This window comes from Macaca mulatta, chromosome 19 (genome assembly GCF_049350105.2).
Source record: "Macaca mulatta isolate MMU2019108-1 chromosome 19, T2T-MMU8v2.0, whole genome shotgun sequence".
NCBI lineage: Eukaryota > Metazoa > Chordata > Mammalia > Primates > Cercopithecidae > Macaca > Macaca mulatta.
The window spans coordinates 63,362,812-63,385,478 of record NC_133424.1 but is presented as its reverse complement, the minus strand read 5'-3'; the positions used below and the strand labels follow the sequence as shown (position 1 = coordinate 63,385,478).

The window sequence follows — 22,667 nt, the reverse complement described above, 5'->3', positions numbered from 1 at the left end:
GGTCCCCCTGCACTTACCTCCTCTCCCAAGGCCCCTGTCACAGCCCCAGGGCTTCCCCCTCCCCCAGGGACATTTCCCAATCCCGATTAATCACAGGGGCGGCCCCATGAAGGAGGAAGGAGATGGCATGGCTTACCATAAAGCAGCACTGGGCGCCGGGTGCACGTTCTAGGATCCAGGTGCCCGGGGGTCATGAAGCTGGGACTCCTCTGTGCTCTACTCTCTCTGCTGGCAGGTGAGGCTCCGGGCTGGCTGCCCCTTCACGGCTGTACTAAGGTCATCTTGCTCTTCCCTCCCGTCCTAGGCTTCTGCCTCCTACCCCCTAGGCTTCTCAGCATCCTCTCCCTGCCCTCCCAGCCTGCTCCTCGCTGACCCCTTTGTCCGTCGTCCCCACCCCAGGGCATGGCTGGGCAGACACCCGTGCCATCGGGGCCGAGGAATGTCGCCCCAACTCCCAGCCTTGGCAGGCTGGCCTCTTCCACCTCACCCGGCTCTTCTGTGGGGCGACCCTCATCAGTGACCGCTGGCTGCTCACAGCTGCCCACTGCCGCAAGCCGTGAGTGACCCGGGCTGGCCACGCTGGGGAGGGGCGGTGGCTGGGGGTCAGGAGAGAGTGAGGGGTGCTATAGGCCGGAAGTGTAGAGCCTCCACTTCTGATACCAAAAGTTCAACTCTTAGAATTAGAAAGGGTAGCCTCCCAAATCCTAAAATTCTAGAGTCCGACAACATCTCGTTTGAGGAGTGTAAGATTCGAAACTTAGGCTCTTCAAATCCTAGACTGACCCAGAGAAATCCAGAATCGTAGAGTCCTAAAATCTTGAATTTATGAAATTCTGCAATAGCCTTCACAAATTCTAGAATCATAGATTCGCAGACTATTAGAATCTTAGCAGTCTGGGTCAGCACTGCCCCAAGGAATTATGATGCCAGTCACGTGTGTAAGTTTAAATTTCTGGTGGACACATTTAAAAAATAAGGAATGAGTAAAATTAATTCTAATAGATTTAACTTGACACACTCAAAAACTTATTTTGACATGTAATCAATGTTTAAATAAGTATGAATGATACAGTTTACTTTTGTTTTGGTACTAAGCCTTCGAAATCTGTTCTGTATTTTACACATAATAGCCTGTTACAAAATGGACTAGCCACATTTCAAGTGTTCAATAGCCATAATGGCTAGTGTGATCCTACAATCTTAAATTCAGAGCTTTCTAGATTCACTGAATATTGAAACTCACAGTACTAGAATCTTTGATACACAGTATCCTAGAATATTGAGTTTCAGAGAATTCTGGAGCCTTAAACTATTTGAATCCCAGACTGTTAAATTTCTAAGGTTATAGATTTACAGAATTATGAAATTCTAGTCATTTTTTTTTTGAGACAGAGTCTTCCTCTGTTGCCCAGGCTGCAGTACAGTGGCACGATCTCAGCTCGCCGCAACCTCCGCCTCCTGGGTTCGAGCAATTCTCCTGCCTCAGCCTCCTGAGTAGCTGGGATTACAGGCATGCACCACCACACCAGGCTATTTTTTTTTTTTTTTTTTTTTGTATTTTTAGTAGAGACGGGGGTTTCACCCTATTGGTCAGGCTGGTCTCGAACTCCTGACCTTGTGATCTGCCCGCCTTGGCCTCCCAAAGTGCTGGGATTACAGGCATGAGCCACCGCGCCCAGCCAAAATTCTAGTCTTTTTGTCCCAGAATATTAAAATTCTAGGTTCAAGTCTTAGATTTAATTCAGATAATGTTAGAATCCTGGAGTTTTTTGATCCAGGGGAATCTGGAATATTAGGATCTTGGATTCATAAAACTCTAAACCTTGAGCCTCAAGATTGTAGAATCATGGATAATAGGGTGTCAGAATCTGAGAATTCGAGAATCTTAGATTCTGGGCATTCTAATAGAATCCTGGAAGCTACCTGATGCAGGAATCCTCTCTCCATTGCCTCTAAAAAGTGACCATCCATACTGTTCCCATTTTCTTCCCTCTGGGAATAAAGCACTGATGCTGGTAAGAGATGCTGTGTGGGAATTTCCCATCATGCATTGCTCCATGATGGGCCCTCTTTTAACTTAGGCCTGTACATCAGGCTGGGACAACAATGTTCAGGTTTCAGCCGAACATTGTTCCATTGTCTCCAAACAGGAGACATGCAGAGATATGAAGGTGGAAGAGAGTCAGAGGCAGGGGAAGGGTAGGGGGATGAGGGGATATAGGGTTGAGGACTATTTTCCCAGATCCAGAACCAAGACAGCAAGAATGACAGAGAGAGACAGAGACAGATATCTCTGGTTCCCCAACCATGAATTTGCAGTCATTAGCCTGCTGCCTAATGTCAGAGGTTAGAGGCTGGGGAATAGACTTGTCGACCCCAAAAGGATCCCAGCTGTCTAGGGCATGGGCCACAAGGGGAACAAGTGGGCTGGAACTGTGGTAAGGGCTTAAGGTTAGACACCAGGAAGACATGCATTGAAAGGTGAAGGATATGATAGACAGGAAAAGCTAAGGCCAGAGATGACCCCCAAGTCGGGGATTTTCCATATCCCATCCCCTTTCACACATATGCACACATATACACACACACCACTCAGACATACAGAGCCACTCCCACAGAAGCCACCAGACCTGTGGGGGCAGGGGTGGGGCTGTTGTTATGTGGTAGGTGGGGCCCCCCGTGCCCACACCGTTCCTGGGGACCCAAGTCACCACCAAGGCTCCAGGTGAGGAGGGAGGAAGGTGGCTCACTCAGCCTGGAACTAGGAGGGGGTGCTCTGTGGGGACAGCTACAAAGGTGGGGGCACACAAAACATCAGAGTGAGGACCAGGGACACAGAGGAGGTGTGTGCCTTGCTTAAAATAACAGTACCCTGGGCTAGACATAGATGACGAGGGCCCAGAGAGGGTGTGTGGCTTCCGTAGGGTCACACAGCACCCTGATGGACAGGAAAAGAGGGCTGGGACTGAAAGGACCTTTACCTTCACCCGGCTTGACCTCTGAGGCCTGTCCCAGCAGGTATCTGTGGGTCCGCCTGGGAGAGCACCACCTCTGGAAATGGGAGGGTCCAGAGCAGCTGTTCCGGGCCACAGACTTCTTCCCCCACCCTGGCTTCAACAAGGACCTCAGTGCCAATGACCACAATGATGACATCATGCTGATCCGCCTGCCCAGGCAGGCACGTCTGAGTCCTGCTGTGCAGCCCCTCAACCTCAGCCAGACCTGTGTCTCCCCAGGCACGCAATGTCTCATATCAGGCTGGGGGGCCGTGTCCAGTCCCAAGGGTATGACCTGGCCCAAACCTCTCTCTGAAACCTCTTGCCCGGGATCTGGGTCCCTCACCTCTCTGTCTCTGCCTTTTCATCTCTATCTTCTTCCTTTCTCTCTCCTCTCTCTGTCAGTCTATCTATCTGCCAATCGATATATTTAATCAAATCTAAGATGCTATAATTTTTTTTTTTTTTTTTTGAGATGGAGTCTCGCTCTGTCGCCCAGGCTGGAGTGCAGTGGTGCGATCTCAGCTCACTGCAAGCTCCGCCGCCCAGGTTCACGCCATTCTCCTGCCTCAGCCTCCTGAGTAGCTGGGATTACAAGCGCCCGCCACCACGCCCACTAATTTTTTGTATCTTTAGTAGAGATGGGGTTTCACCGTGTTAGCCAGGACGGTCTCGATCTCCTGACCTCATGATCCACCCCCCTCTGCCTCCCAAAGTGCTGGGATTACAGGCATGAGCCACTACGCCTCGCTGATGCTAGAATTTTTAAGATGTGCCATTATTTTATGAACTGCGAAGAAAGAGAAAGGGGAGAAAGAGGAGGAGGAGAAGGAGGAGGAGGAGGAAAGATCCTATTGATTATATAACATCATTTTCTGGAAGACACATTCTAATTTCAGAGTTTTTGTTTGTTTGTTTGCTTGTTTGTTTTTGAGACAGGGTCTCGCTTTATTGCTCAGGCTGGAGTGCAGTGGTGTGATCACGGCTCACTGCAGCTTTGAACTCCTGGGCTCAAGCAATCCTCTCTCTTCAACCTCCCAAGTAGTTGGGATTACAGACATACGCCACCACACCCCACACCCGGGTCATTTTTTTATTTTTAGCAAAGATGAGGTCTTGCTATGTTGTCCAGGCTGGTCTCAAACTCCTGGCCTCCCAAAGTGCTGGGATCGCAGGGGTGAGTCACTGTGCCTGGCCCAGAGATGTTTAAATGTGAAAATACATTCATCTTAGAATGGGAATAAAGCCATGTCTCTCAGAGTCACGGATCACTGACCCGTTAGCCAAATTGGGTCAGTGGATTGCAAAAACAGTTGCTGCCAATATCTAAATTTGTTGCTGAATTTGTTGCTGCCAATATCTAAAACTTGGAAGGTTTTATACAAAAGCCAGTTTCTGGATTCACTTGAAAAAGTTTGAAGAACTCACATTCCCAAAATAGCAAGCACTGGGCTGAGTCAATGGAGGCTGCCCCCTTCAGCCAAGACAAGTTCTCTGATCCACTCCAATGGACCCCAATGGCTCCTGTCTCCCTGCACAGCCGCCATCCCCAACTTCTGTTTACCAATTCTGTTTATCATGTCCCTTGATGCATCTGAGACTGTGCTCATGTCTTATATAAATGCACATATGTATTATATATCCATATCCACATCTATACTGACTACACTGTGTCGGGTATTTCTGTCTATGTCTCTGTCTCCATCAGTGACCATCTTCCTGTGAATCTTTTTCCCTTTATCTCACTGCCTTCCTTCCACCCCTTGAGGTCTCTGGGTCTTTCTCTATTTCTTCCTTTTTTATTTATTTATTTTTTTTTAAGAGATGGAGTCTCACTCTTGTTGCCCAGGCTGGAGTGCAGTGGTGTGATCTCGGCTCACTGCAACCTCCACCTCCTGGGTTTTAAGCAATCCTCCTACCTCAGCAATCCTGGGACTACAGGTGCGCAACAGCACGCCCAGCTAATTTTTTGTATTTTTAGTAGAGATGGGGTTTCACCATGTTGGCCAGGATGGTCTCAATCTCTTGACCTTGTGATCCGCCCGCCTCAGCCTCCCAAAGTGCTGGGGAGTTATATATGCATCTCCTCTTGGCTCTTGGCTCTCTGCATGCATCTTTCTGTTTCTCTTCCTTTCTTCTTCTTTTTCTTTCTTTCTTTTTTTTTTTTTTTTTTTTTTTTGAGATGGAGTCTCGCTTTGTCTCCCAGGCTGGAGTGCAGTGACCAGTCTCGGCTCACTACAACCTCCACCTCCCATGTTCAAGTGATTCTCGTGCCTCAGCCTCCCGAGTAGCTGGGATTACAGGCGCCTGCCATCATGCCAGGCTAATTTTTGTATATTCAGTAGAGACAGGGTTTCACTATGTTGGCTGGGCTGGTCCCAAACTCCTGACCTCAAGCGATCCGCTGGCCTCGGCCTCCAAAATGTTGGGATTACAGGTGTGAACCACTGTGCCCGGCCAGCCTCTCTCTCTTCTTGGCCCTCTTCCTCCTTGTCTCCATTTGTTTCTCTTGCATGCTATGACTGTCTCTTTGTCACCGTCTGTTGTCTCTGTCTTTGAGAGTCCTAAATGTGGCTCCATGGGTCCTTTGGAAAAGCTGCAGGGAGGACTCAGGGCGGTGGGGTGCTCAGTGTGTTGGAGACAATTGCGGATCCTTGACAGTTCTCTTCCCTGACAGCGCTGTTTCCAGTCACACTGCAGTGTGCCAACATCAGCATCCTGGAGAACAAACTCTGTCACTGGGCATACCCCGGCCACATCTCGGACAGCATGCTCTGTGCAGGCCTGTGGGAGGGGGGCCGAGGCTCCTGCCAGGTGAGACCTTATTCTGGGGAAAATGAGGCTGTCCTGCCAAGCTTTCTAGGATTTAGGGGAGCAGAGGGGTCGGCCCCCAGCCTTCCTGGGTCAAAATGAGAAGGAGACTGGGAAACCTGGTTCCTGGGAGAGGACGGGACCAGGGCCTGGACTCCTCAGTGTAAAAGAGAAGAGGTCTGGAGCTCCAGACTTCTGGATCTGCAGGAGTGGGCTGGGCGTCCAGAGTCTGAGTCCTGGGGGAGGAGGAGGTTAGGTCCTGCGGGCAGGTGGGGGCTCTGAGCTTTTACTCCTGGGTCTGAGGGAGGAGAGGCTGGAGATGGGGGACTCTCAGATGTTGGAGGAAGAAGGGGCTGGGGCCTTTCTGGGAAGGAGGAAGTGGCCTGTGTAATTGTCATGAGCAGAGTGGCCTAACAGTTCCTCTGCCCGTCTCTCACGTACAGGGTGACTCTGGGGGCCCCCTGGTTTGCAATGGAACCTTGGCAGGTGTGGTGTCTGGGGGTGCTGAGCCCTGCTCCAGACCCCGGCGCCCAGCAGTCTACACCAGCGTATGCCACTACCTTGACTGGATCCAAGAAATCATGGAGAGCTGAGCCTGCGAGCCACAGGGGCACCTTGGAAAACCAAGAGAGGCCGAAGGGCACGGGGTCGGGGGTTCCCGCAGGGTTCCAGCCTCAATGGTTCCCGCCCTTGACTGCCATCTGCCCTGAGACTCCCCTCTGGACACTGAGGCTCCGCCCCTGAGGCTCCGCCCCCTCACGAGGTCCAGCAACACACAGTCGCGCCCCCTCGGAACCGAGCAGGGACACGCCCTTCAGAGCCCGTCTCTATGACGTCACCGACAGCCATCGCCTCCCTCTTGGAACAGCACAGCCTGTGGCTCCGCCCCAAGGAACCACTTACACAGAATAGCTCCGCCCTTCGGAACTTTGCCCAATGGGACTTCCCCTCGGGACTCCACCCCTTGTGGACCCGCCTCCTTCACCAGAGCTCACTCCTTCGTGACGTCAGGGGCGCAGTAGCTCCGCCCACGTGGAGCTTGGGCAGTGTCGAGCTCAGCCCCTTGTGGCCCCGTCCTGGGCGTGTCCTGGGTTTGAATCCTGGCGGGGACTTGGGGGGAAAATTGAGGGAGGGTCTGGATACCTTTACAGCCAATGGATGATTTTACAGTAAACGCGGGAAACCGCACCTTCTTTCTGCCTGAGCTGTGAGACGAGTGGAGGGCAAACGGGTGGGCGATGAAGGGCAGATGAGGGCACCGGTACCGCCTTGCAACTCCCCCTTAAACCCCTAGTAAGTCCTGCCTAAAGTCTCTCTCCATCAGCCCTGTTGCAGCAAGACTCCTGGGTTCTGCTTGGGTTGGTCTTGCCGCCTCCAGGGGAAGGGGAAACCAGGTCACAGTGCCTCCCAAACCTGCCTTCCCAGATCCCGGACCTCTCAGGGGGCAGCGGGCGGGGCCTGATCCACCCTCTGGTTTCCGACCCAGGAAGACCTGCCTTTCTTCGGTTCCGGGTTACTGGCAGCAGCCCCTCCTCCCACAAAAGATCAGGTTCCAAGCTGCTCCTTTTAAAAGTACTTAGAATTTAGCCCCCAGCTCCCTCCTCCCTCACACCCAGGAATCCAGGCCCCCAGCCCCTCCTCCCTCAGACCCAGGAGTCTCAGCCCCTAGCAGCCCCCTCCTCCCTCAGACCCAGGAGCCTGGGCCTCCAGCCCCTCCTCGCTCAGACCTAAAAGCCCAGGTCCCAGCCCCTCCTCCCTTAGATTTAGGAGTCCAGGTCCCCAGCCTCTCCCTCAGACCCAGGAATCCAGGTCCCCAGCCTCCTCCCCTCTCAGAACTAAAGTCTTGGCCCCCAGCCCTTTACGTTTCAGATCCTAGAGTCTCAGCACCGACTCCTTCCTCTCCCTAGCCTCAGAAGTCTGAGATTCCAGCCCCTCCTCCCTCAAGATTTCACATTCAGCCCCCTCCGCCCCTTCTCACTCACACCCAGTGTTCCAGTTCCCAGAAGCTCCCCAGGCTCTAGTGCAGGAGGAGGAGGAGCAGGAGGCGGAGATTCCCAGTTAAAAGTCTCCAAAATCGAGCTAAAAGCCTCCAGAATCGTGTACCAGGCAGCGAGAACTGAAGTACTGGGGCCTCCTCCACTGGGTCCGAATCAGTAGGTGACCCCGCCCCTGGATTCTGGAAGGTGAGGTGCAGAGAGAGGTACTCAGACACCGACATCAGGCCCCGGACCCTCCTTCTCCAGATTCCAGGACCTGAGCCTCAGATGCCCTTCTCTCTCCAGACCCAGCAGTCTGGACCCCGGCTTCCTCCTCTCCCAAATTTAGGAGTCCCAGCTCCCTGTTCCCTCAGACCCAGACATCCAGGACTCCCTTCTCCCTTGGAATGTGGGAATCCAGTCCCCCAGCCTCCCCCTTCCTCCAGAGAAGCCCAGAACAGCTCCAGATATTCTCCGCTCCCTTCCCCATCCCCAAATCCAGAACTGGGATTTCAGGCTCCTCCTTCCTGTCTACCGGCCCCGCCCTCTCCATTTACCAGACCTCACCATGGGACGCCCCCGACCTCGTGCAGCCAAGACGTGGATGTTCCTGCTCTTGCTGGGGGAAGCCTGGGCAGGTGAGGAGGGTTGCGGAGGCCTCCGGAGGGCAGGGCTCTGAAGGCAGCAGTGGTGCTGGGGAGTCTGTGGGAATGCCGTGGTGGTTATGTGGGTGCGTGTGCACAAATGTGAAGAGTATGATATGATGCAGGAGCCTCTGTGGGCTTTCCTCAGGGTGGACAGAGGCAAGAAACAGGTAGCAGCAGGTAGGAGGAGGTTCGGTGATGCTGTAAATTGTCTGAATACCTACAGACTGTAGGGGGCTGCTTGCTTGGGGGCATAGATTCACATGGGAGTACACGGGGCATGTAGACTCAAGTGGAAGCATGTGGGGGCATTCTGGGGTGTGTGACTCTTGTATGATGACACACGGACTGAAATGAGTCTGCCTGTGTGGCAGTGTGTGGATGCCTGGACCTCCCTCACTAAGTTGTACGCGGAGAACTTGCTGTGTGTCCATTTGAACCCACAGTGGCCTTCCCAGCCCTGGCACTGCCCCCAGAGGGTGGCGATCCAACCCTCTCCCTCCTGCTGCAGGACACTCCAGGGCACAGGAGGACAAGGTGCTGGGGGGTCAGGAGTGCCGACCCCATTCGCAGCCTTGGCAGGCAGCCTTGTTCCAGGGCAAGCAACTACTCTGTGGCGGTGTCCTTATAGGTGGCAACTGGATCCTTACGGCTGCCCACTGTAAAAAACCGTGAGTGGATGACGGGTCCCGAGGTCGGCTGAGGCTAAAAGGAAAGAGGGGGCTGGGGTTTCGACTCAGGAAGAAGAGAGCTGAGGACTGGACTCCTGGGTCTGAAGGAGGAGGGAACCGGGTTCAATACCACTGCCTGGGTCCCAAACTATTCCCGCCATTACAGGAAATACACAGTACGCCTGGGAGACCACAGCCTACAGAAAAAAGATGGCCCAGAGCAAGAAATACCTGTGGTTCAGTCCATCCCACACCCCTGCTACAACAGCAGCGATGTGGAGGACCACAACCACGACCTGATGCTTCTTCAGCTGCGTGACCAGGCATCCCTGGGGCCCAAAGTGAAGCCCATCAGCCTGGCAGATCATTGCACCCAGCCTGGCCAGACGTGCATCATCTCGGGCTGGGGCACTGTCACCAGTCCCCGAGGTAGTGGGCTTGTCCACTAATGGGAGGGAGAGGAGGATCTGGTTGGCTCAGTGGACCCCAAGCTATTGGCAAATCTTGGTCCCCCAGAGGGAGACAAGGAAGGGAAAGTGATCATGATGTTGAGATTCACAAGCAGGAGTCATATTAGAAGCCTCGAAGACTAGACTACTAACAAGAGTGGTGAGAGAAAGAGGACCAACTAGCAGATTGCTAAGCAGGGCCAGAAAAGCCTCCTTTATGGCAGAGAGCGCTATCCTATGAGACCTTTGGTTGTATAGGATTTTATATAATCTTAACACACTTGGGATATTTGGACTTCTCAGAGGCCCAGGAAAAGAGGCTCCTAAGCACCTTCCCCCCGACCCTCCTCCTTTTTTTTTTTTTTTTTTGCTGGGGGAGACAGTTTCACTCAATTGCCCAGGCTGGAGTGCAGTGGCATGATCTCAGCTCACTACAATCTCCGCCTCCTGGGTTCAAGTGATTCTCGTGCCTCAGCCTCCCGAGTAGCTGGGATTACAGGCAGTCGCCACCAAGCCCAGCTAATTTTTGTATTTGCTATAGAGATAGGGTTTCGCCATGTTGGCCAGGTTGGTCTCAAACTCCTGACCTCAAGTGATCCGTCTGCCTCGGCCTCCCAAAGTGCTGGGATTACAAGCATGAGCCACTGCCCCCGGCCTTTTTCTCCTTCTTGAACCCAGGAAACCTGGGCTCTGGTCCCCTCTTCCCTCACAACCAGGAGTCTAGGCCCTTCTTCTCCCAGGCTCCAGCAGTCCTAGCTCCCTCTTGACTCTGGATCCCAGAGTCTGGACCTCCAATGAAGCTGTCCCTTTGGGACTCCAGAATCCAGACAGCCCCTCGTCTTCCTTCACAGTGAAAACATTGGGACTCAGCTCAGAGAGTCAAGGAACTTCTCCAGGAAGTGGCAAAATTGGCATTCGGGTCCCTGCCTGCCTCGCTCCTGCTCTGAATGCTTCGGATGAGACAGTTTGCTGCTGTAGAAACACACATGCTCGCAAATCAAGTAGATCAGTTCAAACTATCGCTCTGCCCCTTCTCCCTGGGCAAATTCCTTTCCATCTCTGAGCCTCACTTTCCTCATCTGCAAAATGGGAATCACTAACCAATAGATTTTTTTAGCTACGTGAGGGTTCAGGTTCCATCAGTTTTCTTCATTGTGTTCTAGTGCTCAGAATGGTGCCTGCTACATGGTAGATGCTCAATAAATACTTGTGGAATGGATGGCTGGATCAATAAATAATGAAATGAATGAATGCATCCCTCCTTCAAAGCGATGTTGGGAGGATTAAATGAGATTATGAGCATATTGCATTTGGCACGTACAGATGCCAGATGGAAGTTTTTCCCCCTCAGAGAGGCTTTGAAGAAGTCTATTCCTCAAAAGAGGTTAATAAAAAAGATCAATTCCACTTTCAATCATTAATTCAACTCTTGTTTATTGAGCACCTATTATGCCCCAGGTGCTGTTGCAAGCACTGGATACACAGTCATGAGCAAACTGTACAAAGTTCTTGTCGTTATGGAGTTGCAAGCTAGGTAGGAGAAACAGACAATAAGCAAATACACATAAAATAAAATATTAGGTAGAGTTAAGTGCTGTAAGGAAATATTGTGGAGCGTAAAAAGATAGGGAGTAATGCAGGGATGGTATTTTTTAATTCGAGTGATCAGGGAAGGCTTCCAGGAGGAGGTGACATTTGGAAGGAGCAGAATTTAGCACAGATTGAGGACCTGGCTGTCTGACGGCAGGAAGACTGGAAAGAGAGGCTCAGAGGTGTCATAAAGGGGCACCTCTAAGTAACCCTCCTGCCCCTTGATTTGAAATTGGCTCAGGGCAAGAAAAAACATGTGAGATCCGAGGGCTCCTCTTTAGATGGAGAAAGCCCAATAGCAGCGAGTACAGCTTTGTTTCATGTGGTGAGAAGTGAGGTCCCCTGTGCAGAGTGTCAGAAAATTCCCCCAGGCAGCTGGAAAACTCCCCCATTACATCCTGGAAAGAAAGGGGTTCGATCCAGACAGGGATGAAGGCAAATGGCTGCTCTCTCAGGGAATCTTACAACCTCTTCCCCCTCAGAGAATTTTCCTGACACTCTCAACTGTGCAGAAGTAAAAATCTTTCCCCAGAAGAAGTGTGAGGATGCCTACCCAGGGCAGATTACAGATGGCATGGTCTGTGCAGGCAGCAGCAAAGGGGCTGACACGTGCCAGGTGAGCGATTTCTGAGATCTTCCTCCTCACTCATCCCTCATTGCCCTCTAGAGGTTCAAGGCTTGGATGGGGGTGGGGGTGGCAAGGGGAGTGACCCCAAAGACTTAGCACCCGGAGTGGTCGCCCCTATCTCTATGGAGTGGGAGCCAGGTTCAGAGAAGGCCAAACTTTCTCTGAAAGTCACACCGCATAGGGGTTAGGAGCATTTAATTGCTTCTGTTTTCTTTCGAACCTTTACCTACAGGACAGGGTGCAGAGTTGGGGGCTATAGAGGGTGGGGTAGATGTCCAGGAAGGAGAGAGTCTGAGGCTAGAGGTTAGGCGAGTTCCCTGCTCTCGTTCCCAGCATTACATCATAGAATTTGTGCCGACTTTACCACTGGCCAGGTGATCAGCCACTTTTCTTTGAGACCGGGCTAGAATCCCAAGGCTGGTTCCCTTCTGTGATTGGTTCCTTGCGAGACAATGGTGTCTTCCCAGTTGGCTGGGGGAAATGGTGCCATTGACTTCAGTGCCTCCTCAATGAGCTCCCATCCCTTCCTCTTGGGACTGATTATAGCTATAACTCTCTCTTCTAACCGCAACTTCGCTGTTCCTAGCACATACCCCTGGCTTTGTCCCCTTCCTGGAAGCCCCACCGCCTTTGCCAATGATTGGTCCCTAAAGACAATGCTTTCTTCCCCATGGGCCAACAATGGAGTCATTTCCATCAGCGATACTGCCATGAAAGCTAGTCTCTCTGGATTGTTCTATAGAAACGGTGTCTTCCACAAAGATCTCAGCCATTGTCCCTTGGGGATATGGGGTGTGTGTGTGTGTGTGTGTGTGTTCACAAGAATCTTGATCCTTTCTCCTGTGTTTGGCAACTGCAATCAATGATGCCTTCACTATTGACCAGGAATGGAGGAAACTTAAGCTCAGTCCTCTACATGTAATCCCTACCGTCTTCTCCCTGGATTGGACCCTCGAGAACTTTTTTTTTTTTTTTTTTTTTTTTTTTTGAGACAGGGTCTCGCTCTGTCCCCCCAAGCTGGAGTGCAGTGGCACAATCTTGGCTCACTGCAGCCTCTGCCTCCCGGGTTCAAGCAATTCTCCCACCTCAGCCTCCCGAGTAGCTGTGATTACAGGCGTGCACCACCACGCCCAGCTGATTTTTGTATTTTTAGTAGAGACAGGGTTTCACCATGTTGGCCAGGCTGGTCTGGAACTCTTGATTTCAAGTGATCCGCCTGCCTCGGCCTCCCAAAATGCTGGGATTACCGGGGTGAGCCACCAAGCCTGGTTGGGATTTCATTCTTTCCCCTCTTCTGTCAGTGTTTTGACCACTACCCTTAGACACCACGTCTGTCTGTACATGGAATTCCCAAGCCCTGTCCTGACTGGTCTCAGGGGACAATGCTTTTACCCCCATTGGCTACAGGGGACCAGTCATGTTAAAGAATTGGTAAAACGCTGGCACAGCAGGAAAAGGGATGTTGTGGACATCTCAGATGCAACCCTGTTCTCATTCTCCCTGTCTAGGGCGATTCTGGAGGCCCCCTGGTGTGTAATGGTGCACTCCAGGGCATCACATCCTGGGGCTCAGACCCCTGTGGGAGGTCCGACAGACCTGGTGTCTATACCAACATCTGCCGCTACCTGGACTGGATCAAGAAGACCATAGGCAGCAAGGGCTGATTCTGGGATAAGCACTAGATCTCCCTTAATAAAACCAGCCATCTCTGGTTCCTCGCCTGTCTGTGTTTTGGCTCTGCGGGGAGGGCTGGATGGGGATCCAGGGTTGTTCCTGCTGGCAGGCTAGGTGGGGATCTGCAGAGACCAAGTTCTCATGGTCAATTTGGCCATCACCACTGCCTAAAGTGATCCCTCATTTTCCTGGAAGAACTTGGGTAAGAGCTTTATTTCACGGGAGAAAACACACAGGTTTTCAAACATTCAGTGGGTTGGTATGTGAAAGACAGTTTTGAAAGAGTTTGTGTTTAGTTTTCCTGAGCAAAGTGTTCGAAAGCTTTGGAGGTAAAATTTTCCACGTTTAAAAAAATAATTGGCCAGGCACGGTGGCTCAAGTCTGTAATTCCAACACTTTGGGAGGCCAAGGCGGGTGGATCACCTGAGGTTAGGAGATCGAGACCAGCCTGGTCAACATGGCGAAACCCCGTCTCTACTAAAAATACAAAAATGAGCCAGGTTTGGTGGTGGGCATCTGTAAACCCAGCTAACTCAGGAGGCTGAGGCAGAAGAATCGCTTGAACCCAGGAGGCAGAGGTTGCAGTGGGCCGGGGATTGCGCCATTGTACCCCAGACTGGGTGACAAGAGCGAGACTCGGTCTCAAAATAATAGTAGTAATAATAATAATAATAATAATAATAATAATAATAATAATAGTGCCGGCTATGGTGGCTCATGCTTGTAATCCCAGTACTTTCACAGGCTGAAGTGGGAGGATCACTTGAGCCCAGGAGTTCAAGACCAGCCTGGGCAACAATGTAAGATCTCACCTCTATTTTATTTAAAAAATAATAATAACAAAAAAGGAAAGAGAAAAAATTGTGAGATATGCATAGAAAAGAGTGCAGAAAATATATGAAGAGCTTAAATATTCACAAATGAACAACCATGAAACCACCACTCGGGTCAAAAATCTTGAGAGCTCCCAAAAGTCCAGATAGAACTCTTTCTCACAGCCTAGATCCATCTGGTGGTGTCTGCTGTGGTAGAAGGAAATGAGTGGTGTGTGCAAATTGAAAGGGCATTTTGGGAAGTTTTCATTAAAGCAAAGGCTTAACATAACTTGTTTTAGGGAAAGATGAGTATGAAGGAGATAGTTATTACAAGGATATAAATAGTCACTCTCCTAGTGGTGCAGGTCAGGTGAGTCCAAAACTGGAGCACTGCCCAAAAGTAGCAGAGGCACTGCTCCTTGCAGAGCAGGGCTACCCCATAGGCATTGAGCACAAAGTAGCAGCTCAGGGCCAGTTCTGTAGTCATATTTAGTCCCATTTTCAATTACATGCAATTTAAGGGTTGGGTTATTCAGAAATTTCTAGAAAAGGGCTGGTAAATTCTGAGTGTTGTCATGGCAGTGGTAAACTGTCATGGTGCTGGTGGGCACATCTTATGGAGAGGTGCTTTTGGTGCCTTTTCCCTGTTCCAGCAGTCTTCAGTCTAGTCCAGAGTCAAACCCCGCCTCCTCTTTCACTAGGATCTCTCAGATAATAGTCTCAGGAAAGAGAATATGATCCGTCTTGCTCACCTTTTCTTCTTCAGCCATATCATTGGTCACTGAATGGCCAATCATTTGATCGCATCCCAGTCAGGTGACCAAATCTTAGCCAATCAGTGGCTACTTGGAGTCATGCGCTATGAAACATGGCCACTTAGTGCTATGAGAAGGCAGTGCCCCACAAGGGGCCTGGGTGTGTGAGATACCTTGCATTCATCAATCTCCCTGATGTTTTATGACAGTTCCCCCATACCAGAAATTCTGAGGAAGCCTTTCAAGCATGGCATTAAACTTCTGATGCCAGGGATGCATTTCTGGGTGGACATCTCCACTCAAAGAATTGTTTTATAATTTTTATTGTGGAAAATTTCAAACATATGTAAAATAGAATAACATAATGTATCTTCATATACTACCATCCAGCTTCGATAATGAATGCAAGGTCTGGTGCAGTGGCTTCTGCAACCCCAGCACTTTGAAAGGCCGAGGCACGAGGATTGCTTGAGCTCAGGAGTTCAAGACCAGCCTGGGCAACATAGGGAGGCTCTGGTCTCTACAAAAGATTAAAAAATTAGCCGTGCATGGTGGCATGCATCTGTGGTCCCAGCTACTCAGGAGGCTGAGGTGGGAGGATCACTTGAGCCTGAGAGGTTGAGACTGCAATGAGCTATGATTGTACCACTGCACTCCAGCTTGGGTAATGGAGTGAGACCCTGTCTCAACAAAAAAAGAAAAAAGAAAAAAAAAAGTTAATGCAAAACCAATTCTTGTTTCACCTATACTCCCACCACACACTTCCCTAATGCCAGAATATTTTGAAGCAAATCTCAGTCATCACATCATCTCATTCTTAAATATTTTAGTATGCATTTTTAATACAGGGGATGGCAAATTACAGCTGTTGGACCAATTTCCCTGCTCTAAAAATACTTTTTTTTTATTTTTTGAGATGGAGTTTCGCTCTTGTTGCCCAGGCTAGAGTGCAATGGCGTGATCTCAGCTCACCTCAACCTCTGCCTCCTGGACTCAAGCAATTCTCCTGCCTCAACCTCCTGAGTAGCTGGGATTACAAGCATGCACCATCACGCCCAGCTAAAATTTTTTGTATTTTTAGTAGAGACAGGGTTTCTCTAGTTGGTCAGGCTGATCTTGAACTCCCGACCTCAGATGATCCATCCACCTCGGCCTCCCAAAGTGCTGGGATTACAGGCATGAGCTTGATAAGGAATAGTAACAAAAAAATTTGTACTAAATTATCATTACTACATTTTGAATTTCATCAATTAAAAATTGTGAATTTTTTTTCTCTCTTGCTATTAAATATCTACATAGTAGCTTCCATTTTTCTCTCTTAGTCCACATAGGCTAAAGTATTTACTGTGTGGCCCTTTATTTTAAAAATTTGCAAATCCTTGTTCCAAAAGAGATTCGTTTTAAACATAACCAACTTACATTATCACACCTTACACAGTTGATACTTTCTTAGTATCATCCAATGCCCAGGAGATTTTTTTCTATTTTGAGACAAGGTCTTACTCTGTTGCCTAGGTTAGAGTACAGTGAGCATTGCACAAACAATGCTTAAGGCAGTTTCTACCTCCTGGGTTTCAGCCATCCTCCCATCTCAGCCTCCTGAGTAGCTGGGACCACAGGCATGTGCCACCACGCCCAGCTATTGTTGTTGTTTTTTTTTTTTTCGGTAGAGCTAGGACTCTACCATGTTGCCCAGGCTGGTCAAGGAGAACTTTAATGTCTCCAATGGAATATAAGCCTGAAAAGACTTGGTGACTGATTTATTCAATCTTAGGTACTAAGGAGGGGCATGGAGGGAACATAGCAGCTACTAACAGAAACAAAAATCTCCTTTCTCTTGGCATCTTGATATTAATCCCAGGGAGGAACTCTAATTGGTCCAATTTGAACTGGGCCAACCCCTTGAATCTGTCTTTGTTGCCAGAGAGAAAACACTAGTCTTGTTGGCTTGGCCTGTGTCATTTCTCCACCCCAGTGGGTGGGTGGAGTTGGAGAACTATAATTGACAGTTTCACCGCGACTATAAGAAATAAGGCGGCATCTCCCCCAAAAGAAATGGGGTTCTGCCAGGAGGCGGAGGTTGCAGTGAGCAACAACAACAACAAAAAGAAAGAAAGAAAGAAAGAAAGAAAGAAAGAAAGAAAGAAAGAAAGAAAGAAAGAAAGAAAGAAAGAAAGAAAGAAAGAAAGAAAAGACAAAAGGAGGAAGAGAATCCGCGAAGTATGAAACAATGGGCCATCAGAACCCATGGGCTGAGTCAGGAGGTACGAGGGTCACAGTGTTCAGAATCCCTCAGGGAAGGGCACAGCTGGCAAGATTGTCAGATGCTAGTTCTCAGGTGTGATCATGAGCTGGAAGATGAGTCATTTAACAAAGGCTCAGGACATAGGTCTGAGGGCGACAGAGATATAGGGCTGGGTGTCTGGGTGAGACTTAGCAACAGGTGCTGAGACTGAATGCAAAGGGCACAGGGGGCCTGGATTTGGGCCTTTCTCTGACATGGGGGTATGCATCATTAATAGACCAAGGGTGATCCAAGTCTGTTTTGAACCAAATGAGACTCAGAGGGTACATGTGGATGTAACAGGGAAATTTCCTTCTCAGAGTATGGATTTGTGCAGTAGTGATACCACGGGCCTTTGAATCCCAATGGTCAAATTCTGACTTTCCTTTTTTTTTTTTTTCCTGAGATGGAGTCTTGCCCTGTCACCCAGGCTGGAGTGCAGTGGTGCAATCTCGGCTTACTGCAACCTCTGCTTCCTGGGCTCAAGTGATTCTCCTGTCTCAGCCTCCTGAGTAGCTGGGAGTATAGGCACGTGCCACCACATCTGGCTAATTTTTTGTATTTTTAGTAGAGACAGGATTTCACCATGTTGGCCAGGCTGGTCTCGAACTCCTGATCTCAAGTGATCCACCCACCTCGGCCTTCCAAAGTGTTGGGATTACAGGCTTGAGCCACCGCACCTGGCTGAATTCTGACACTTCTGACTCCTTAGCTCTGTGACTTTGCTCAAGTGATCTAGCCTTTTTTAAAATCTCCATTTTCTCATCTATAACATAGGGATGATGGGGCAAGGGGCAAAAAATAAAAGTGAAATGGAGATAACAATCCTCACCTGGACCGATGTGAGGAAAACAGACGAGGTCGACGAAGCACCTGACACACCACACTAAATATAGGGGGAAAATAAAAATGGGAGCTGCTTCTTCATTCCATGGGTGATGGGCTGAGGGAACTCTTGTTAATTCAGTACCTGTTGCGTGCCCATCAATTTCCCATTCATAATTTTATTTAATCCTCCCATTTGCCTCGATAAATAGGTTTTGCTCTCTTCCACTTTGGAGAGGGGCAAAGCCAGACTCAGAAAAATGAAGTCACTTACCCGAAGTCACAGGGTGGGCAACCAGGATTCAAATTTGGGTTGAAGGTCCAAGTTCTTTCTAGTTCTTTCTGTCACACCGCATGGTGGAATGGCTCAGGGATCAAGGCGGGACTGAATCTAAGGCCTGTGGACCTGTAGATGCCAGAGGTTTGCAGACTAGTATTTATTTAAGTACCTCCTATGTTCTCCGGTCAGGGCGGGGTGCTGGGAAAAAAAAAAAAAAAAAAAAAAAAAAGAACCCCACACACATTTCCTCTGCTTGTGATGACCAGTGTTTGGCAACAAAATCAGGTTAAATAATTAGGAATATAATTTACAGAATGATAGATGATGAAAAGCAGAGGATAGACGTTTTGGTGACTTAGTAGTGAATAGCAGGGCTCTAGAGTAGCCCGGCTCCTTCCTCTTTCTAACAGGTGCTGAGGAGGCAGAGGACTGAGGGAGTAGAGAATCTAAGGATGAAGATGCAGGCAGTAGATAATACACTAGAAGTCTTGCTACCATTTCTCTCTTTGAGAAGCCGGAAAGATACAGATTGCTGAGTCATGGAGCTGTGTGGTCAACTGGGCTGCAGTCTGCTTCTCCTTGATTTGGGGGTCCAGGTCAGGAATGTTGACACCCTTCACGATCAGAGTCCTGCTATGGAATGGGCAGGGCTAGATGTCCAAGTTCTGGGATCTAATTTTGGATTTGATGAGAGTAAATGTGTCAGAAGATTTTGGGACTCGGCTTGAGTTGGGTATTATAGCATCAATGTTAGCAAGGTTGGCAGACTTTATTTTAGAGTGTTTGCAAAATGAAGGGTCAAAGTTATGTGGGGAGCTGGAGAAATAAAAACAGAATTGGGAAAAGAATTGGGGATGGAAATGAGAATGGGATGTTAGGTAGCAATTGGATTAAGGATGAGAATAGGGGTGGGACCGGGGTGAGAGTGTTAGAACTGGTGTTAGATGTGAGGGGATGGGTTCATGGGGGAGGATATGAATGTGGGCTTCCTAGAATATGATGGGAATGGAGACTAGTGTCTGGATTATCCTGGGGCAAGTTTGATACTCAGGCTATGGTGACATTCACTGCTCAGGTCACGGTTGAATTTGGCTTGTGGCTAAAGTTTCAGGATTCAGGTCAGGAGGGTTAAGGTTGGTTGAGGTCTGGATCCTAGCCTGTGTTGATATTTGCAGTCAAGAACTCAGTCAAGGTTTAGGTTATTGGTTGAGATACAAATCGGAGTTGATCAAGAATAAAGCAGAATTTGAGGTTCAGGATTGGGTACAGATTAAGGTTTGGGGTTAAGACTGGAGCTTACTAAAAAGTCAAAAAAACAATAGATGTTGGCATGGATGTGATGAAAAGGAAATGCTTCTACACTGCTGGCGGGAATGTAAAGTAGTACAACCTCTATGGAAAACATATGGCTATTTCTTAAAGAACTAAAAGTAGATCTACAATTCAATCCAGAAATCCCACTACTGGGTACCTACCCAAAGGAAAAGAAGTCACTATATCAAAGACACATACACATATATGTTTATCACAGCACAATTCACAATTGCAAAGATATGGAACTAAACTAAGTGCCCATCAGCTGATGAGTGGATAAAGAAAATGTGATGTGTATGCACCATGGAATACTACTCAACCATAAAAAGAATCAAATAATGTCTTTTTTTTTTTTTTTTTTTTTTTTTTGAGACGGAGTCTCGCTCTGTCACCCAGGCTGGAGTGCAGTGGCCAGATCTCAGCTCACTGCAAGCTCCGCCTCCCGGGTTTACGCCATTCTCCTGCCTCAGCCTCCCGAGTAGCTGGGACTACAGGCACCTGCCACCTCGCCCGGCTAAGTTTTTGTATTTTTAGTAGAGACGGGGTTTCACTGTGTTAGCCAGGATGGTCTCGATCTCCCGACCTCGTGATCCGCCCGTCTCGGCCTCCCAAAGTGCTGGGATTACAGCAAATAATGTCTTTTGAAGCAACTTGGATGGAGTTGGAGGCCATTATTCTAAGTGAAGTAACTCAGGAATGGAAAACCAAATGCCTTACGTTCTCACGTATAAGTGGGAGCTAAGCAGTGGGTATACAAAGGCATACCAGGTGGTATAATGGACATTGGAGACTCAGAAGGGGGAGGGTATGAAGAGAATAAGGGATAAAACACTATAAACATTGGGTACAATGTACACTACTTGGGTGATGGGTGCACTAAAATCTCAGACTTCACCGCTATACATCTATGTAACCAAAAGCCACTCATACCCCAAAAGCTATTGAAACAAACAAACAAACAGACTGGGGCTTATGTCAAAATACGTGTTCGGAGTTGTGTCAAAGTAAAGGTTGGAGTTAGAGTTCTGCTTGAAGTCAGGGTCTGAGGTCTATTCTTACCATTTCAGAACCATTTGACCCTATCTCCCATGTCTCCTCAATGAATGGCGTCACAGTCCATCCAGCAAGAGACTTTGAAATCTTAACATCTCCCACTACCTCAACACAACCCTCGTTCTGTCTATCACCAAGGCCTGTTGGTTCTGTCTCCTAAGTGCATTTTGAATCCATGTACTTAACATCGTCTCCACCTTTCAACCACCTGTATCCAAGTCACCATCTTCCCTCGTCTAGACAACAACAATGACTTCCCCCTATGGTTGCCCAGTATCTTCACATCCCACCCAAAGCCAGATTTCACACAGCCGCCAGGTTGATGTTTTGAAAATACAAATCTTGTTATGTTATTTCCCTGACTAAGGTTCAAATGGTTCTTCATTATCCATAGGATAAAGCAAGACTCACAATGACATACAGAGCTTGTCATTATGTGGTCCCAGTTAAGCTCTGGCCTCTGAGCTCCAGCCATAATGCCTTCTATCTTGGGCCTTTGCACATGTCGTTTTCTCTACACAACACACTCCCCATTCTCCTCCCATTTTCTTCTGGTTACCAGGAGAAATTTTCTTCTAGTTTACTATTTCTAGTTACTAGAAAATTTATTCTAGTCTACTTCTAGTTACTAGAAGATTTCTTCTAGTTTACTATTCTTTCAAATCTCAGCTCATAGTCAATTCCTGGGTCAAAACTCTCTGGAAGTGCCTTCCTAATGCCTTGCACCTTTCTTTCAGAGCATGCCTTGTTGTTGTAATTTTACACTTGTTTATGAATTATTTGACTGTCTTTTATATGAGACTATCAACTCCTTGAGGGAAGAGACCCTATCTAGATTTGTACGCCATTATATCCTCATTGGTAGATAGCTACCACCCAATACATATTTGTTAAATATATAAAGGATTAGTTTTAAAATATTGCACAAACAATCAACAACTTTTCATTAAAAAAAAAAAACAAGAAATGCACAGTATAGAAGAAAAACTAAGAAAAAAATAAATTTAGATAAGAGGTAGTCAGGTATATGATCAAAATTACTAATTTTTTTAAAAAAGACTATTAATCTAAAAATTAAATTGGCCATCTTCACATTAACAATGGCCAAGATGGGCTATGGGCTGAAATGGGACACGGGGATGAGGGCTGGGAAGAGAGCTAAGACTGGAGGCATGGTTGAGTTTGTTGATTTATGTGACTTCAAGATATGGAATCAAGTAGTTAGAATTGGATGTGGATTTATGGCTTGGAATCAGATGTGGGATCTGAGTCAAGATTCTGATTCAACATTGAGGTCTTACAAAGATGATTTTGGCTACAAGGACCAAGCAACTCTAACCAAGAAAGGGAATCTGAAAAAGTTTTGACATGAAGAGGCTCCATCGTTGGTTAATTCACCAGCTCAGTGACTTCATCAAAGACCCAGCTGATCCTCACCTCTCTGGTGGGCTACCTGCAGTGTTTTGACTTGGTCCTCTGGTCACTTCCCTCTGTGGTCCCTGGAGTGCTGGCACAGTCCAGAATTTGCATCCAGAAAAGACACCATCTAGCAGAAGAAAAAAGACCCCTTTCAGTGCCTCTTTTTGAAAATGAGAAAGTCTTTCCCAGAAGTGCCCCAGTGGTCTTCCCCTCCTCCTCATTGGCCAGAAGAGCAGCACATGTCCATTTGCAAACTAATCAAGCAAACAAAATATGGCTTTGATGCTTGGTTCATTGAGGCTTATAGTCCTGATGAGGATAAAGTATTATCCAAACAAAATGGAGCCTCTGATAGAAAGACAGAAGGAGTGAATGCTTGGGTACACAACAAAAATGTCTACTATTATGGGTCAAATGTAGAATTGAGTTGGGGTGCCAGGCGCGGTGGCTCACACCTATAATCCCAGCACTTCGGGAGGCCGA

At 48.4% G+C, this 22,667-nt stretch overlaps 2 protein-coding genes across 7 annotated transcripts; both read left to right on the top strand.

Moving 5' to 3' along the window:
- Positions 1–192: 192 nt before the first annotated feature.
- KLK9 (kallikrein related peptidase 9) lies at positions 193–6,400 on the top strand. The gene is made up of 5 exons (NM_001194833.1): positions 193–235; positions 400–556; positions 3,019–3,284; positions 5,674–5,810; positions 6,251–6,400. The coding sequence occupies exons 1-5, from the start codon at positions 193–195 to the stop codon at positions 6,398–6,400; spliced, it is 753 nt and encodes a 250-aa protein (NP_001181762.1).
- A 433-nt stretch (positions 6,401–6,833) lies between these two features.
- Positions 6,834–13,478, top strand: KLK8 (kallikrein related peptidase 8). Of its 6 annotated transcripts, none has more exons than XM_077981091.1 (6): positions 6,834–7,100; positions 8,344–8,421; positions 8,939–9,098; positions 9,265–9,527; positions 11,620–11,753; positions 13,274–13,478. In XM_077981091.1, the coding sequence occupies exons 2-6, from the start codon at positions 8,352–8,354 to the stop codon at positions 13,427–13,429; spliced, it is 783 nt and encodes a 260-aa protein (XP_077837217.1). In that variant the 5' UTR covers positions 6,834–7,100; positions 8,344–8,351; the 3' UTR covers positions 13,430–13,478. The 6 variants fall into 6 exon arrangements, with proteins under 6 accessions (XP_077837217.1, XP_014980165.3, XP_028694752.2 ...); XM_015124679.3 differs by lacking the exon at positions 6,834–7,100 and adding an exon at positions 7,895–7,990; XM_028838919.2 differs by lacking the exon at positions 6,834–7,100 and adding an exon at positions 7,895–7,990 and having other exon boundaries at positions 8,300–8,421.
- The last annotated feature ends 9,189 nt before the right edge of the window (positions 13,479–22,667 follow it).

Coding starts and splice junctions, on each gene's coding strand:
- KLK9 (NM_001194833.1), top strand. CDS start 193: ATGAAGCTGGGACTCCTCTGTGCTCTACTCTCTCTGCTGGCAG. Junction 557..3,018: donor GCTGCCCACTGCCGCAAGCC/GTGAGTGACCCG, acceptor CTGTCCCAGCAG/GTATCTGTGGGTCCGCCTGG. Junction 5,811..6,250: donor GGGGCCGAGGCTCCTGCCAG/GTGAGACCTTAT, acceptor TCTCACGTACAG/GGTGACTCTGGGGGCCCCCT.
- KLK8 (XM_077981091.1), top strand. CDS start 8,352: ATGGGACGCCCCCGACCTCGTGCAGCCAAGACGTGGATGTTCCTGCTC. Junction 9,528..11,619: donor CACTGTCACCAGTCCCCGAG/GTAGTGGGCTTG, acceptor CTTCCCCCTCAG/AGAATTTTCCTGACACTCTC. Junction 11,754..13,273: donor AAGGGGCTGACACGTGCCAG/GTGAGCGATTTC, acceptor CTCCCTGTCTAG/GGCGATTCTGGAGGCCCCCT.